General features: G+C 33.7%; 1 protein-coding gene across 10 annotated transcripts in view; it reads right to left on the bottom strand.

The window, feature by feature from the left end:
- Window positions 1-15,773, bottom strand: part of IFT81 (intraflagellar transport 81) — a 202,807-nt gene that overhangs the window by 58,830 nt on the left and 128,204 nt on the right. For 7 of the 10 annotated variants that reach the window (XM_036874999.1, XM_036875000.1, XM_036874996.1 and 4 more), the window contains 3 exons: window positions 10,251-10,414; window positions 8,849-8,944; window positions 15-161 (listed from right to left, as the gene is read on the bottom strand). In XM_036874999.1, the coding sequence (XP_036730894.1) occupies window positions 15-161; window positions 8,849-8,944; window positions 10,251-10,414 (407 nt within the window). Of the gene's footprint in view, window positions 1-14; window positions 162-8,848; window positions 8,945-10,250; window positions 10,415-12,562; window positions 12,596-12,841; window positions 13,232-15,773 lie in introns of those variants that run through there. The other 3 variants (XM_036875004.1, XM_036875006.1, XM_036875001.1) reach the window with 3 other exon arrangements.

The following is a 15,773-nucleotide window of genomic DNA, read 5'->3' as shown; positions in this document are numbered from 1 at the left end:
ACACCTCAACTTACTTCATCTCCCTTCAAAACTTCGGTGCCATCAAATTCACGGGTCTGATTTGTCTTCACTGACACTTCTCTCTCTAGGTTGGCTAACTTCTCCTTTGCCTCCTGAAGTTCCTCAGCTTTGGCTTCTTTTTTACGAGAAATGATGGATGCCTAATTGAGCATTAAATATGAATGTAAAATAAGGTATACAATCAACTTTCTATTATCTTGTGAAATTAAGTATTTTTTAGATTTTACTGAGCTAAATTTTCAATATCAGGTTGACTTCTGCTGACAATACCCCTTGCCCTACTATCTACTATCACCAGTTATATATTTAGTATGAGTAGGCATTGTATATATATAATACATTTATATACATTTTTGGCTGCACTGTGCGGCTTGCAGGATCTTAGTGTCCCGAACAGGGATCGAACCTGAGCCCCCGTGGTGAAAGCGCCGAGTCCTACCACTGGACCACCAGGGAATTCCCTGCAACGTATATTAAATAGCAACCTAAAAACATTATGGAAGACAAAAGCCCTGAAAATATAGGACATATCAGCAGAGAAACAGAAATGCGATAGTAATAAAAATATTAAAATCTTGTTAAGTAACACTCAAATGCTAATGAAAATACCCTCTAGGTAAGTACAGAAGCTAACACTAGGGCTACTGTTTTTCTGCATGGTCGGTTTCCTTTCATTGGAAGAAAATAAGAATGCTTTATTCTCAAAACTACAACACAGGTCTTCTTATCTAAATTCAATATCCATACTTTTAAAATAAAATGTTAAAACATTTATTATATTTGGGGCAATCTAATAAATAAAATGCAGGTTCAAAATCAAACATCTGACTCACCAGAATTATGCAAACGTTTACACAATCCAGATGGCTGCTCTTAGACATAATGGCAGCATTTTATATTAGTTAGCAACTCATGGGGGATTTCCTTAAATGAACCATGGCTGTACTAGTTTAAGAAAAACATTAGCTAAACTGTCTTCTCAAGTGAAATAGTACAAATATTTTCCTCAAACAAATTTGACAAGAGGGGGAAATCTTTAGTGCAAACCCTTTAAAAAACTCTATTGTCCTCCCTGTTTAAAAAATTAAAAAAAGACAGGTGATGAAGGAATGTTTCCCTCTATAGAATTGTTTCAGCCAAAAAAAAAGAGAAGTAATGATTAGAGTACCAGAATTGTATAGGAATTGATGGTATGCTTCCTCAACATGACAAAATAAATAAATATAAACCTCAGCCCAAACCAGGATCTTATTTAATAGAGAAATATGAGCGTATATTCCGCCAAAGTCTGAAACAAGGTAAAAATGCCCAGCACCTCCACTACAATTTAATACTGTGTTGAAGGTATTTGCACACACCATTAGACAAGAGAAAGCAATTAGAAGCACAAGAATCTGAAAGGAAAAATTGGAATTTTCATAGTATATGATTATGTACCTAAAAAATCAAAAGAATCTATAGGAAATAAATCAATAGCTTTCATAGACAAATCAGTCAGAAAACATTTGGAAAGAAAAGCCCTCATTTATAAAAGCAAAAATCAAAATTAAATATGTAAGCATAAGTTTAACAAGAGAAGTTCCAAAATTTTATGAGGGAAACTATTAAACACTCCTGAAAGATACAAAAATAAACTTGAACAAATGGAGAGACATACCATGTTCTTAGATAGGAAGACTCAATATTGTAAAGATGTAAGTTCTGAGGTAATTGATAAATATAAAGCAACTCTAATAATTTTAAAAGTATGATTTTTTTCTAGAGATAGACAAATTGATAATAAAAGTTATTTGGAAGAACATACAAATAAGAATTGTAAGGGATTTCCCTGGTGGCGCAGTGGTTAAGAATCCACCTGCCAATGCAGGGGGCACAGGTTCGAGCCCTGGTCCGGAAAGATCCCACATTCTGCGGAGCAACTAAGCCTGTGCACCACAACTACTGAGCCTGTGCTCTAGAGCCTGCAAGCCACAACTATTGAGCCCACATGCCACAACTACTGAAGCCCACACACCTAGAGCCCGTGCTCCGCAACAAGAGAAGCCACCGCAATGAGAAGCCCGCACACCGCAACGAAGAGTAGCCCCCACTCACTGCAACCAGAGAAAGCCTGCATGCAGCAACGAAGACCCAATGCAGCCAAAAATAAATAAATTTATTTTAAAAAAAAGAATTGTAAGGAAAACCATAATAAAGTAAAGCAACTGGGGATGAAAATGGCTACTTTTATTAGATATTAGAACTTGATGATAAAGTTTCTATAATTAAAACAGTTAATATGGGTACATAAACAGACAGGTCAACAGAACAACAGAAAATCTAGAAATAGATCCAATAGCATTTAAAAAATTTAAATAAAACAAAGGAGGACTCTCAAATCCATAGGGGAAAAATGGACTTTTTAGCAACTGGTATTGGAACAACTGGATAATTGGACAGACATATACAATAAATACCATACACCAAAGAAAAATTCTAAACAGATCAAAGATTTAATTACAAAAATTAAATCACAGAATTCCAAAAAGGAAACTTGAGTAAATTTCTCCATAACTTTCAAGAGGGAAAAACATTCCTAAATATGACTTGAAACCTGAAATGATAAGTGAAAAAATTAATAAATTTGATTTCCTAAAAATGAAGAACTTTCCTATGGCAAAATAATACCATAAACAAAGTAAAAAGGCAAATACCAAACTGGGGAAAATGTTACACTTATAAGCTAGATAAAGAGTAAATATTCCTGATATATAAAGAGTTTCTAAAACTAGAAAAAAAAGGCCTACAACCCTATAAAAAAATAGGTATAGATAGGAAGGGACAATTCACAGAAAAAGAATTAAAATGACTGTTACTCATGTGAAAAGATGCTCAACCTTGTTTATGGTAAGATAAAAAAAATTAAAACTATCATAAGATACCATTTCTCATCTACAAGGATGGCAAAAATCTTAAAGTTTGACAACATACTCTATCGGTGAGGCTGTAAGGAAACAGGTGCTCTCATACACTGCAGATAGGAATGTAAAATGCTAAGACCCCCATGAAGAGGAATTAGGCAATACTTAGCAAACTTACATCTACATTATCGTTTGATGTAGCAATCTCACTTCTGAGACTATATCCCAAAGATACACTGGCAAAAAATTGCAAAGATATAAACAAAAAGCTATTTATTTAAGTATGATTTGTAATAGCACAAAAATGGCAACAACCCAAATGTCCATTAATTGGGGATTGGTTGAATAAACTGTGGTATACCCACTCAATGCAGTATGTCTGTGAACAGGAATAAGCATATCCACTAGGACGGCTATAATAAAAAAGACAGATAATAACAAGTGTTGGTAAGAATGTGGGGAAATCAGAACCTTCTTACACTGTTGGTGGGAATGTAAAATGGTACAGCTGTTTTGGAAAGCAGTCTGGCATTTCCTTAAAATGTAAAACACAGAATTATCATAGGAACCAACAACTGCACTCCTAGGAGTATACTCAAGAGAAATGAAAACTTATTTTGAAACAAAAACTTGTACAAGAATGCTCCTACCAGCATTATTCATAATAGCCAAAAAAGTAGAGACAACCCAAATGCTCATCAACTGGTTAATAAAAAAACAAAACGTGATATATCCATACAATGGGATACTATTCAGTAACAAAAAGGAATAAAGTATGTACAGATACATGCTACATCATGGATGAACTTTAAAAACTTTACACTAAGTAAAAGAAGCCAGTCACGAAGGACCACATATTGTATGATTCCATTTATATGAAATGTCCATGATAGGCAAATTTATAGAGATAGTTTGGTCTTTGGTAGGATTTGGGGGAAATGAGAAGTGACTGCTAATGGCTTTGGGGTTTCTTTTTGGGGTGATAAAAATGTTCTAAAATTGATTGTGTAATGATTGCACAACTCTGTGATGCTAAAAACCATTGAACTGTAAATTTTAAATGGGTGAATTGTACAGCATGTAAACTGTATCTCAATAAATTTATAAAGGAATAAAGATTATTCTACTATTCACAAGCATATATTAAGAAAAAAGCATGGAGAATAAAAGTGTATAATATGCTCTTCTTTCTCTGAGGATGGAAATATATGAATACATGTATATATAATATTATTTTTAATGGAATAATAAACTACAAAATTAAAAAATACCTATGGGGGAAGGAAAGAATAGGGTGGATAGCACAGAGGTAGACGCTAGAAACTTCTTCAAATACTTCTTGTTTTGTAGCTTTGACTTGGAATCATGTAAATATTTTAAATAATTATAAAACAAATTAATCCCTAAAAAGTAATCCCTAAAAATCAAAAAGACCATATGTATTTATCCAGTTTCCTTTGTGGCCTAACCATACAGAAGAATTATTCCCAGTAACTTTAAAACAGTAATTTGACTATATAACCCTAGGGGGATATATCCTAAAGACAAAACAAACTAAAAAACAATTTTCAGCAGTAATCGTATTTTTTTTTTTTTTAATTTATTTATGGCTGTGTTGGGTCTTCGTTTCTGTGCGAGGGCTTTCTCTAGTTGCGGCAAGTGGGGGCCACTCTTCATCGCCGTGCGCGGGCCTCTCACTATCGCGGCCTCTCCTGTTGCGGAGCACAGGCTCCAGACGCGCAGGCTCAGCAATTGTGGCTCAAGGGCCTAGTCGCTCCGCGGCATGTGGGATCTTCCCAGACCAGGGCTCGAACCCGTGTCTCTTCCCAGACCAGGGCTCGAACCCAGGTCCCCTGCATTGGCAGGCAGATTCTCAACCACTACGCCACCAGGGAAGCCCAGTAATCGTATTTTTGATGGTAGTATTGGTACTTTTATTTTGAAACTGTTGCATGTAATGCATGGATTTAAGCAAATGATGAACTATGTTGGTGTCAATGGAATGAAGCAAATAATGAATGCAATTATGTTGGTGTTTCTGAGAACCAGAATTTTCAATTTGGGATAAGGAGGAAAATGGGAGATTGATGAGGTGAAGTAAAAACCCAGTAGTCCTTGAGGGCCTTTGGTTCGTGGAACAGACAACCCTACACTTTCAAAGCACAGATTCCAATGTCTAGTCATGGGTCAATTTAAAAGGTTGAAGAATATCTACCATTGGTCACACTACAGGAGGCCAGGGACCATCATATTAAAATGGGTGGGTCTTTTCCATCCAGAGCAAAGAAGGGGTAGGTGGGGCTTACTGTGGGAAGTCATAAACCACAGAGAGATTAACCTAATCATCCTGGCTCTTTTCCACACTCCACCGTGCCAAGCAAACATCCTCTGAGCAGTCAGCATGAGAGTGCTTGGAAAAGAGTCATAATAATTACCCAGTATTTTCTGGATAGATCCTTGATATGTCTTCTATATGTTTCTTTCATTCTAAAGTTGTTCTCTGAGGAGCTGATGTCTTATTCCAATAATGACACATGCTTACCTGCTCTGATATGAGGCCATCTACTGAGCAGGAATGAATACTGTAGAATTCCCTCCCATTCAGAGAAGCCATATCAAAAGTACTGCTCGCCATCAATAATTGAGCAAGAACTGTTTTTCTACAAACAAATACTGGGCAGAATGGCCCTCTCTGACAGCAAAGTAGAGATAAAAAAGTAATTCGCCTAACTTCATCTCCTCTATATTCCAGGGAATGGCAAATTGGAGATTTACTTATCTAGAATTTTAATTCATTCTTCAGGACCAAGTTAATAAAAACCAAGAAACTCCTGATTAAACTGGATATGGAGTATTTTGTAGACAGGGCTGCAGATTTTGGCTTTGTTATATTTCTGCTTTCTCAGTTAACATCTCAGAGCTGAAACATTCCACATTCCCCAGCAGTGTGGGGGCCAACTCAGGCTTACAATTCTGACTAAAAATCACCCTGTGCTTCTAGCTTATCCGAATTTTCTGCCCCTCACTAAGCATTACACTATCCAGGAGATACACTAGCAAGTTGTGCAACTGAATAAAACCCACACTTTTCATTTAGATTCTTGCAACTGTATCATATATAATATTATCACTTTTTCTACATTTTGGTCAAATATATTTTTACATAAACTAAAAACAAACAAACAAACAAACAAAAAAAACCAGTAGTCTTGAATCTGAACTGAAAGGATCAGTATGAACTCATGGTGTACTTTATGAGAGAGAAAGAGAAAAAATACTTCCTAGCTCTGTCCACTAAAAAGACCTAAAAACAATGGCCATTCCAGTAGCAATGAGAAGTACTAATACCCAGACTGTGGTCTGTAAATATCATTTCCTACTAAAACATATCAGGCTCATAGAAGAAAGTCTAATTCCAAGACTGGGGTAGGAAATGTAAAACATGAGCCTAGAAACTATCTTAATCATACCAGAAAGCAAGGATGTTATCAAAGACAAATAGTATTTTAAAAGGACTCAGAAATTAACTTGAAAAGCCTCCTACCAGCCAAAAATGGGACAATTTGAGCATCATTAAGGGAAATGTTTGCAACCTAAATTTCATTACATCTATGGTTCATAATAACATTAAATAGATAAGAAACCAAAAAAATTAAAAACTAACCCTAATTAATCATTTTTAATGTTAGAGGCAACCAATTCATTTTGAAAACTGAAAAATAAAAATAAGAATCAAGCATGCACCCTGACTTTCCTATATGAACTATACTCCAGGATAACCAAATAGCTGATGAGAGGAGGTTTCTCTTTTCAGAAGTAGTCCAGCTCCAACATCGCTAATTATTAGAGAAATGCAAGTCAAAACTACAATGAGGTACCACCTCACACCAGTCAGAATGGCCATCATTAAGACGTCTACAAATAACAAATGCTGGAGAGGGTGTGGAGAGAAGGGAACCCTCCTGCACGGTTGGTCGGAATCTAAATTGGTGCAGCCACTGTGGAAAACAGTATGGAGGTTCCTCAAAAAACTGAAAATAGAGTTGCCATATGATCCAGCAATCCTACTCCTGGGCATATATATGGACAAAAACATAATTCAAAAAGACACATGCACCCCTATGTTCATAGCAGCACTATTCACAATAGCCAAGACATGGAAACAACCTAAATGTCCGTTGACAGATGAGTGGATAAAGATGTGGTACATATATACAATGGAATACTACTCAGCCATAAAAAAGAATGAAATAATGCCATTTGCAGCTACATGGACGGACCTAGAGATTATCATACTAAGTAAAGTAAGTCAGAAAGAGGAAGACAAAAACAAGGTCCTACTGTACAGCACAGGGAACTATATTCAATATTCTGTGATAAGCCATAATGGAAAAGAATATAAAAAAGAATGTATATATGTATAACTGATTCACTTTGCTGTACAACAGAAATTAACACAACATTGTAAATCAACTATATTTCAATAAAAAAAGTAGTCCTGCTAATAAATGAAGAAGGAATCATAGTATCAACATTTTATTATCCCTCATGAAATAAATGGACAGGCACTGATAATCAATGGCACAAAAAAATCACAAAAAAAGAGACAACCAGACATTATTCCCTCCAAATGAAAGTATAAAATACCACTTAGAGAATATTCTTGACCAAAAAAAAAAAATCAGAACAGAACCTGTTCAAGCTTCTAGATCTAATATATAGGAAATACAGGAAACAGAGGAACATTTTAAAAGGACACCATCAGGCTGCAATCAGTAAAACACCAACTATGGGAAATGCTATAGGATAAATAAACAAGTTTCAATTAAAAAAACTGCAAGAAAATTATTAAATGAATGGATAAATAAGTAGGGAAGAGAGCCTATAGATTGAAAGAGACAAATATATCAACCAAATGCAGTGTATAAATCCTGTATGGATCCTAATTAAAACAAAGACACTGGGGGGGAAAAAAACAGGAAAGGAAAAAAAGAAAGAAAAAGAGACAATCAAGGAAATCTGAACATTGTTTGGATATCTGCCAATATTAAGGAAGTAATAAAATTTTCAAATGTGGTATGTTAAGTTTTTTAAAAGTTTTTATTTTTTAAAGATACGTTCTGAGATATTTGTAGATGAAATTATATGAAGTCTAAGATTTACTTCAAATAATCCAGTTGGGGCGGGGGGTATAGATGAAACAAGAATGGCCATGATTGCTATAGCTGAGGGACACACGAGGGTTTACTGAACTATTTTCTCTACCTTTGTACATGGTTAAATTTTTCCATTATAAAAAGGTTTTTAAAAAATTCTAGCATCCTTGAATAATGCTTTGTTATGTAGCTCAGTATTTTCTGAGGTTACAGAATGCTCTTCACACTAAACTCTCTTGCCAAGGTTCTTGTCAGGTAATCCATGGCTGTCATTTGAGCCTTCTGTGTAGAAATACATAACAACATATATACCCTCATGACTTCTGGATAAAATGATAAATGCCTTAGCACTAAAATTCAATTTATTCTATATTTTTTCAAACTAACTTTAAACCTGAAAAAGTATATTGCCTTTAGTTCATTAAAGATTATAAATAGTCTTATTTATACCACTTAAAGTAAGCATTCATATAAAAAATCAAATTTCACACTCACAGATATAACCACAAAGAGCTCTATCACCACAGTTGGCAGACACTAAGGAAACTAAGCATTATCAGATATATTGAATTTCAAACCTGAACATGTATCTTTTGTGGCTTTTCCACAAATTCTTTGTTATAATCTAGAGATTAGCAATGACAGGAGAACATTTATTCTTTGCTTCCTTCTCACTTTAAGACTATCGATAACACAGACCATGGTATTAATGAAAATGTTCGCCAACAAGATTATAGACCTAAATATGTGAGCCAAAAGGAGTGGTCTTACCTGTTGCCTATATAGTGACAGTTTGCCTTCAATTGGCTCATTTCTCATCATTTTCTTTTCAATCAGCTGACTGATCTGTGTGTTTATTTCATTTATCTAAAACAGTATGAAAATAAAAAGGTTAAAACTCTGCCTACGAATACCCAAACTAAGGGACATCTGGCCAAAAAAGCTTTGAATTTACAGTTGTTATTATCAGTAATTTGATGGGAGGATCAGCTCCATTAACATTATGAGTGGGCTGTTACGATTACTTTTAGAGACAACTTGCATTTCACAGTTCATGATATATATTTACACAATTTGATTACTTACATGGATTTAACCATCCATATCTAAATTATCCTAAAGTATTCTACATGAAATATTTATATATTACTATCAAAAAGATGATTTCTAAAAATCTGAAGTTATCCCTTCACCTAGGCTGTGACTTTCATGTAACTGTAACAAGTGATAAAGCAAATCTGGACTAACATTCCCCAGGGATTTAGTACAAGGAATTCACGAACCCAGCTGAGAGTTGACATGAATGACATCTAAAAACCCTTCCTATTCTAATGAATGATCTGTGATTCTATAATAGCTGTCATTTATCCTACTCATTAATCTAAGCTTTTCTCAAATGTAGTAAAACTGAATAAAGCCAATAGAAGCATATAGTCCTATAATAAATTTTTTTTAATTACATGGCTTTCAGTATAACTATCCTTTGAAAAAACTAGAATTTTCCTGTTAATCCTATAACATTAAACTGAGCCAAAACTGACTTGGACAACTGATTTCTATACATAAATTAAAAGAATAAAATCATTAGAATTATGTATTTAATTGTAGTGGCTATTAAGCACATTAAAGTCAAAATCTTTCAATCAATTTTCATGATATTTAATTATTTAAAAAAATATACCTCTGATTAGTGTTTTTAGGGAAGAAAAATGTTATGATACCAGGTTTCAATGAGCATTACAAGGAAGTTTAGTAATTCCAAAGCAGGCATAAAAAGCTAATAAAAAACATTAGCTTTAAATACAAAATTGCTATAATATTATTCTTGGAAATAAAAAGTAATCACATTTATGATATTTAAAAAATTGTCAACTAAATTATTATATTATGAATATATAAACTGAGTCAATCATATACATTATTTTATATATCCAAGTTACCCAGTTTCCTAATCAGTTGACTAGGTTTTTATAACACCATGTGGATTAAGTGACAGCATTACGTCCTATAATTTCTCATAAAGAACAACTCCTCATAAGAGCTGTCAGCTCTTAGCACAGGTTAACTTAAGAGTCAAGAGTAGGACACTACAGAAAGCAGTTCACATAATTTTCACAGGACTGGGGATGAGATAAAATTGGAAGCTTATAAAAAGAAGACGATTGTTACTTACTTTAGATTCAAGTTCAAGAAGATCAGAATGACCCATAGCAGGCTCTGAAACCACCTTCTGTAAAAACTGCAATTCTTTTTTCTTGTTCTCTAATTCTTTAGGAAATTTTTCAGTTACCATATATGAATTAAACTTTATCTCCTCCTCTAGCCTCTTCATTAAACCTATAAAAATAAAATAAATGAATATTCAGCCCAAGAGAGTAGGTAAAGTGATGCTTTGTACATTTTAAAACATAAGACCTGGATAGTAGGGCACATCCATTGAAAGCATTCTGTATAATACCTAGTATAGAATAAAAGATTGGCCACTGAAATTTTTTTGCTGTTAATTAGAGTGATAATGAAGGACAATTTACATAGAAGAATATTTAAATTATAGAAGAAGAAATATTATGATCTTTCCAAATTACCACCTAATTCTTTTACAGTCCACAATATGCAAAAATAACCTTTACAGTGCCAAATATTTTGTTGGGTCATATTCTGTCGTCTAAGTATTTAAGGAATCCATGAACCAAATGACAACACAAATGAAATCTAATCCAGGTTATTTCTTCTATAAGTGGTCATTTATTCTTCTTCTTTTGCAGTACTTATGATGCAATTTATATTCCTATTCTAATACTTCATAAATGGTAATACATTATCATTTTTAGCTTTAAACCAATGAAGATATTACTAAAGGTATAAGTTAAAATCTGAAAAAGAGAAATTATCTACATTCATAAACATTTTCAGTTTTCCATGTTTGGTAGTTTTGATTTTGTAAAGTATTAGTTTACAGTTAAGTGGCAACTTAAATTACATTTTTAAGATTTAAGTTTTCTTATTCTGGCAGAGTTAACAAACATACACATATACAGGTTTTCAGTGAATAATGGTTTTGTTATAAATTCCCAGCCTTGAGAGCTTTAAAAAGTTTATTTCAGATCTTTCCATTACACATTTACAAATTCTGGCTTGACTTTTTAAAACACTGGATTTCCGGTTTAAGTAACCTACGTACGTAGATTGCATAATAAATCTCGGCCAAAGCCTTAAAATTATTTTTAGTTCTGCTGTGCTAACCATATATTAATGTGTAAAAATTTATTAATGGCAAATTCATGAGTTTTCCATTCATCCCTACAATTTTCCACCTCTTTTTTTAGGGACTGGGGAAAGGAAGGAAAGTGTTTACTGAATCACACTATAATTAGGCAGACATTCCTATATGGTTTCCGATTAGCTCTACAACCTGGCTTCTTTGGCTATTAGATGACTAGTTTTTCCATCTTCAAGTTCTTAAACATAGTGCATGTAATCAGAGATGCAAGAAATCAAAATCTAAAATGTTTTTAAAGATTTAAAATTCTTAAATATTACTTTCCTTATTTAAAAAAAGTTTCTAATTCTAGAAAATACAAACCAATCTATAGTAACAGAAAGCAGATCAATGGTTGCCTGAGGTGGGTTAGAGAGGCAGAGAGGGGCAGGAGTGAGAAATTACAAAGCGGCACAAGGAAATGTTTAGGGGTGATGGATATATTTGTTATTTTGATTAAGGTTGACAGTTTCACTAGTGTATACGTATGTCAAAACTTATCAAGTGTATATACTCTAAACGTGCTGTTTACTGTATGTCCATTTTACCTCAGTAAAGCTATTAAAAAACATAAAAACAGAGTTTCCATCACATTTTAAATTCTTCTCTTAAAAATTTTAACTTATACTTTGAAAAGTGGACACGTTTCTATGCAGTTTTTAAAAAATTATCTTTGAAAATCCTGGTGAAATTAAATATAAGGTCACTTAAGATCTCCGGAAACATTTTGATTAAAAACCCTCTGAAAACGTCTCACTGATCCTACTACAACTGAATGAGTAGCTTCTTTTACATAATAAATCTCAGGAATATGTAGAGTATAAAGATGAATTAACTTAAGTGAATATTTTATAATACAGCTGTTACTCTGAAAAAATACAAATTACACTGTTATACTAAAAATACTTTTATGTTATTTAAGCAAATAGAAATTTTTTGTAAGCCATTTGTTGTTACTAAAAAATTTCGATGGACCTTATTAAACTAAATACCTGAAGCAACTGAACATCTGTTTAATTTACTCTTTTCCTAGGCTGCTGAATATAATCCTTAAGACTCTGCTTCCCAGAAAGATGTCAACAAAGCAGGAACTCCTTAACTTCCTGCTCCCCACTCCCTGTCCATCCACAAAGAACATATATTGCACACATAATACCTTATTTTTTTTTAATACCTTATTTTTATATTTTCAGCCATTTTTTTTTCTTACTTGATTTCCCTCCTACCTGTGGAAAACATAATTTTCTTCCTATGCAGGGGTAAGGTCTCTACTCCCACCTCCCAACTATTTAACAGATTGTTTACTGAATGCTGGCTGTGTGTAATCTGTGTGCTAAGGCCTGAAAATAGAAAGAACAATTATGACTTGGTGACTAGCCTGGAGTTTTGCTGTGTCAGAGTCAGATATGCCAACAATTAACATATTATGGCAATTGCTGTAGAACATTCAGTGCAATACAGGGACACAGTGGGAGCACACAGGAAAGGTTGTTACCAATTCTCACCTTTTCCTCCTGAATCTTCCAATCTTCCTTTGTCTGACTGGCTCTCCAGCAATGTGAACACCACTAGACCACTACCCTGCCTCAATCTATGCACAGTAATATATTTCTCAATCATTTGCACACTCTCTCCCTCGTCTTCTTTTCAAAGACAAGCAGTCAGAAGAAGCCTGCCCTTTTATCTCTACTTCTTCCTCCATCATTTGCTTAGCCTACTACATTTATGTTCTTTTAGGTCACTGTGCCTTGGCATGGAATGTCTTCCACTCCTCTACCTCTCCAGCTTTAATTTAACTCAATTGCCACACCTCCAGGAAACCATTTGACTCTGTGTTAGCGTTTAGTGCTCTTTGCCTCTTTGTTCTCATCGGAGCCTGTGCTGAGCTCCATTGGTGTATTTGTCACACTGCATTATAATTGTCCACTGCTTGTCATTTCTCCATTAGACTGTGAGCACTTTAATAGAAATAGCTTTTCTTTCTATTCCTAGCACTTAGCACAGTATCTGACATGTAGCAGATGTTCAATAAACACTGAATTAATGGACTATTGGTTTTGAGCCAATTATTTATATTACTGCGTAACAACGCAACTGATTTTATTGTTTAGCATCATCTACTAACATATTGCTTATATTAATATTTTAAACCAACATCTCGAGAGATGCCCAAAACAGAACAACTTTATTTGTCCATTTTATTACTAAATAATTATGTATTTCCTGGCCCAAACAATTCTATTTAGTCTAGAAAGCCAAAGCAAAACAAAGTCTATCAATTCAAACAAAAAATGAAATATTACTAATACTATAAATGTCTTTGGATATTCTGTTTAGTTACCAGAATTAAAACATAATAGCAAGAAATATTTAACCTAATAAAATTGAGGATAACAGACACTGCAAAAACACATGTTCAGGCTAACATTTTAAGTTGTATTAAACTGTACTGATCAATCAATTTTTCTGCATACCAAATCTTTCAATTCTTGTATACATTACCTTCATTTTCAAAAATTCACTATTAATGTTAAGTTCTAGAAATTTCTTAGCAAGGATAGACATATGAAAACAAATTGCTTATTGATATTAATTTTTAAATGGCTATAATTTAAGGAATTTCTTTTGAAGATTTATCTTAATTTTTTACAGTAAAGATGTGAAGGAACCTACATCAAACCCAAAGAACATATACTAAAAAGATGTACTATATATAATACTAAGTAGGAAAAAAGCACTAAAAAATTACTTTCTTTTGTCCTAAACATTCTCCTAAAAAGTGAAAACCTAGTGAATAAAGAATCAAATGACACCAACAACTAAATGCATGGAAACTTCCAGGTATTGCTTGAATCTGAACTTATGACTGAGAGGAGTCAGAGATTCTATGGAAAGCCACTAATTAATATGTACGAACCATACATTTTATAGGGAGTACTCTACTGGTTTCTTAAATATCAATTAATACGTATTTCCTTGATTTTAAGATGCCATCCATTATAAGACACCATCAACTAAATTACAAATACCATGTGAAATGCATACATAAAGTAAAAGATGTATCCCAATTGCAAAAACAATTAAAATGGTAAAGAACATGTATCTACAAACAAGGAAATACTGTATTATCTCTTTCAACAGCTTTATTGAGATATAACTTACCACATAGCCATACAATTCATCTGTTTAAGGTGTACAATTCAATGGCTTTTAGTATATTCACAGAATTGTGTAACGATTATGACAATCAATTTTAGACCATTTAAATCAGCTTCAAAAGAAGTCTCTATACCCACTAGCAGTCACTTCTTCCCCCCATCATCCACCTACCAACACAGCTGTCCTCCCCTACAGTTCCTCAACCCTAGGCAATCAATAGTTTGACTTCCATCTCTATGGATTTGCTTATTCTGGAAATTTCATACAAATGGGATCATATAATACGTTTTTGTGACTAGTTTCTTTCACTTAAGATGTTTTTGGGGTTCATCCATATTGTAGCATGTATCAACACTTCATTCCTTTTATTGTTGGATAACATTCCACTGTATGGATATGCTACAGTTCATTTATTCATTCATCAGTTTAGGGATACTGGGGTTGTTTTTACTTTTTGGCTATTATGAACAATGCTGCTATGAACATTTATGTACAAGTTTTTGTGTGGACATATGTTTTAAACTCTCTTGGGTAGAATAAAATTGCCAGATCATATGGTAATTCTAGGTTTAACACTCTGAGGAACTGCCAAACTGTTTTCCAAAGTGGATGCATCATTTTACATTCCCACTAGCAAAGTATGCAGGTTCCAATTTCTCTACATCCTTGTCAACCCCTGTTATTGACTGTCTTTTTTATTACAGTCGTTCTGTATATTATATCTTAGAGTATAATATTTCACAGAATACTAGAAAAAGATAAATTAACCTTCCCATAGCTGGATATTTATATTGAAATATTTCTCCAATACCAATGAGAACTTTTTACTGCTCTTCCAATTTACATGGTCTCCCTTCTGATGAGCACACTTAAAAAATGCCTAGGATAGGTTTGGTGGTATAATCTGGGATATCAGAACAATGTATCCTCTATGTAAAGCTAATGTGCCAACAGAGCCAGGGATACCCACGTCATTAGCACAACCCAAAATATGAAACAACACTCAGTTTTAAGGGTCCAGCATTTTACTTTTTCTTTATAGCCCTGGCACTAAAACAATATTCACATTTTTTCCATCCATCATTCTCATAAAATCCATTCTAAGTATTTTACACATTCACACACCAGAGAGCCTCTCTCCATGGTGGTTTTCATTAGTTCACCCTCTGACAAAACACTGAAAGGGAATTTAAAAACCACAGGTGAACACTTAAGGATGTCTTCATCAGGGCTGTCACTTACTAGCTAGGAAATGATGCCCTAAAATGCTGAGCTATC

Source organism: Balaenoptera musculus, chromosome 14 (genome assembly GCF_009873245.2).
Source record: "Balaenoptera musculus isolate JJ_BM4_2016_0621 chromosome 14, mBalMus1.pri.v3, whole genome shotgun sequence".
Classification (NCBI taxonomy): Eukaryota; Metazoa; Chordata; class Mammalia; order Artiodactyla; family Balaenopteridae; genus Balaenoptera; species Balaenoptera musculus.
This window is presented reverse-complemented; position numbering and strand designations above follow the sequence as displayed.